Below are 1,482 nucleotides of genomic sequence, written 5' to 3' on the forward strand. Positions count from 1 at the left end.
AGGTGGTAGGAGAAGAAAAGAAGGAAGAAGCCAAAAAAGAGGAGTTCACTGATGGGGCAAGGAATGGAGCTCCAGAGGATATTAATCTTCATGAAGAGCACGTAAAGCCCACTGTCCAGCAACCTATTCAATCCATAGAAGTCCCACCAAAAGAGAGAATCCTGATTCCTGAGTACGTGCAAAGAATTCCATATCCTCAAAGGCTTTGAAAGGAAAATAAGGAGAAGCAATATTCTAAATTCTTGGAGATATTCAAGGCTTTACACATCAACATCTCATTTATAGAAGCTCTTGAACAAATGGCCTTATATGCAAAATTCATGAAATATTTGCTGTCCAAGAATAAGTCCTTGAAGGGAGGCCAAACAGTGGTGATGACTAAGGAGTACAGTGCCATTAATCAGAGGAACTTGTCAACAAAGAAGAAAGATCTAGGGAGTTTTCAAATTCCTTGCACTATTGGCAATACTACCTTTGACAGAGCTTTATGCGATTTAGGGGTAAGTATTAATCTAATGCCTTTATGTGTGATGAAGAGGTTGCAAATTCAAGAGTTGAATCCCACTAAAATAGTTCTACAAATGGCAGACAAATCAATCAAGCATGCACATGGAGTAGTTGAAAATATCTTGGTCAAAGTGGAAAAATTTTTCCTCCCAGTGGACTTTGTCATTCTTGATATGGAGGAAGATGAGCATGCCTCAATCATTATAGGAAGACCTTTCCTAGCCACTGGAAGAGCCCTTATTGATGTTGAAAAGGGTGAGTTAATGTTGAGGGTTTAGGGTTTAGGGTTTAGGGTTTAGGGTTTAGGGGGGAATTACACTTTGCTAATGAACCAGCAAGTGCATTGGGTCGTCCAAGTAATACCTGAGTGAGTTAGGGTCGATCCCACGAGGATTATGATTTGAAGCAAGCTATGGTTATCTTGTAGATCTTAGTCAGGCGGACAGAAGAGTTGTTTGTTTGTTTAATTCGCATGAAAATAAAATAAATAAAACGTTACTCAGTTGATGGTGAATGCAATGATATGAAGATGGTTAAGGCTTGGAGATGCTTTATCCTTCTGGATCAATCCGGTCTTACTGTCTTCTTCAACTGTGAATGATTTCTTCTATGGCAGGTTGTATGTGATCAATGCCTTTCTTAAAGGATCACCAATACTCTTCCAGATCTGAACCCCAGGGTTAGTGCGAATCCAGTCTAATTGAGAGTGAAGCTCCTGCAGTTCATTCTCCTTAGTGATCCTACTCAAAACACCATAGACAAGGTCGAATCTTCCGGATAAGAGAATACTGCGCCTTTGGTTCTAGCCTCTACCACAAAGACTCTAATCTCCCCACACCTCGGCTGAACTGGTGTCTCGAGAAGTCCCTAATGAAGTTATGGATTAGCTGTCTAGGAGATGTATAATTAAATTAATGGTTCATCATTGTCCGATGAAAGACTCACCTTGAACCCATGTAGAATGAGATAATCTTG

At 40.1% G+C, this 1,482-nt stretch overlaps 1 protein-coding gene across 1 annotated transcript; it reads left to right on the plus strand.

Moving 5' to 3' along the window:
• On the plus strand, window positions 300–785 carry LOC110263795. Its single transcript, XM_021105589.1, has one exon. It carries the CDS (start codon window positions 300–302, stop codon window positions 783–785), a length of 486 nt encoding a protein of 161 aa, XP_020961248.1.

The sequence above is a fragment of the Arachis ipaensis genome, chromosome B06, assembly GCF_000816755.2.
Source record: "Arachis ipaensis cultivar K30076 chromosome B06, Araip1.1, whole genome shotgun sequence".
NCBI classification, from domain to species: Eukaryota; Viridiplantae; Streptophyta; class Magnoliopsida; order Fabales; family Fabaceae; genus Arachis; species Arachis ipaensis.

What these genes read in the sequence shown, in the direction of transcription:
- LOC110263795 (XM_021105589.1), top strand. Translation starts at nt 300, where the DNA reads ATGGCCTTATATGCAAAATTCATGAAATATTTGCTGTCCAAGAATAAG.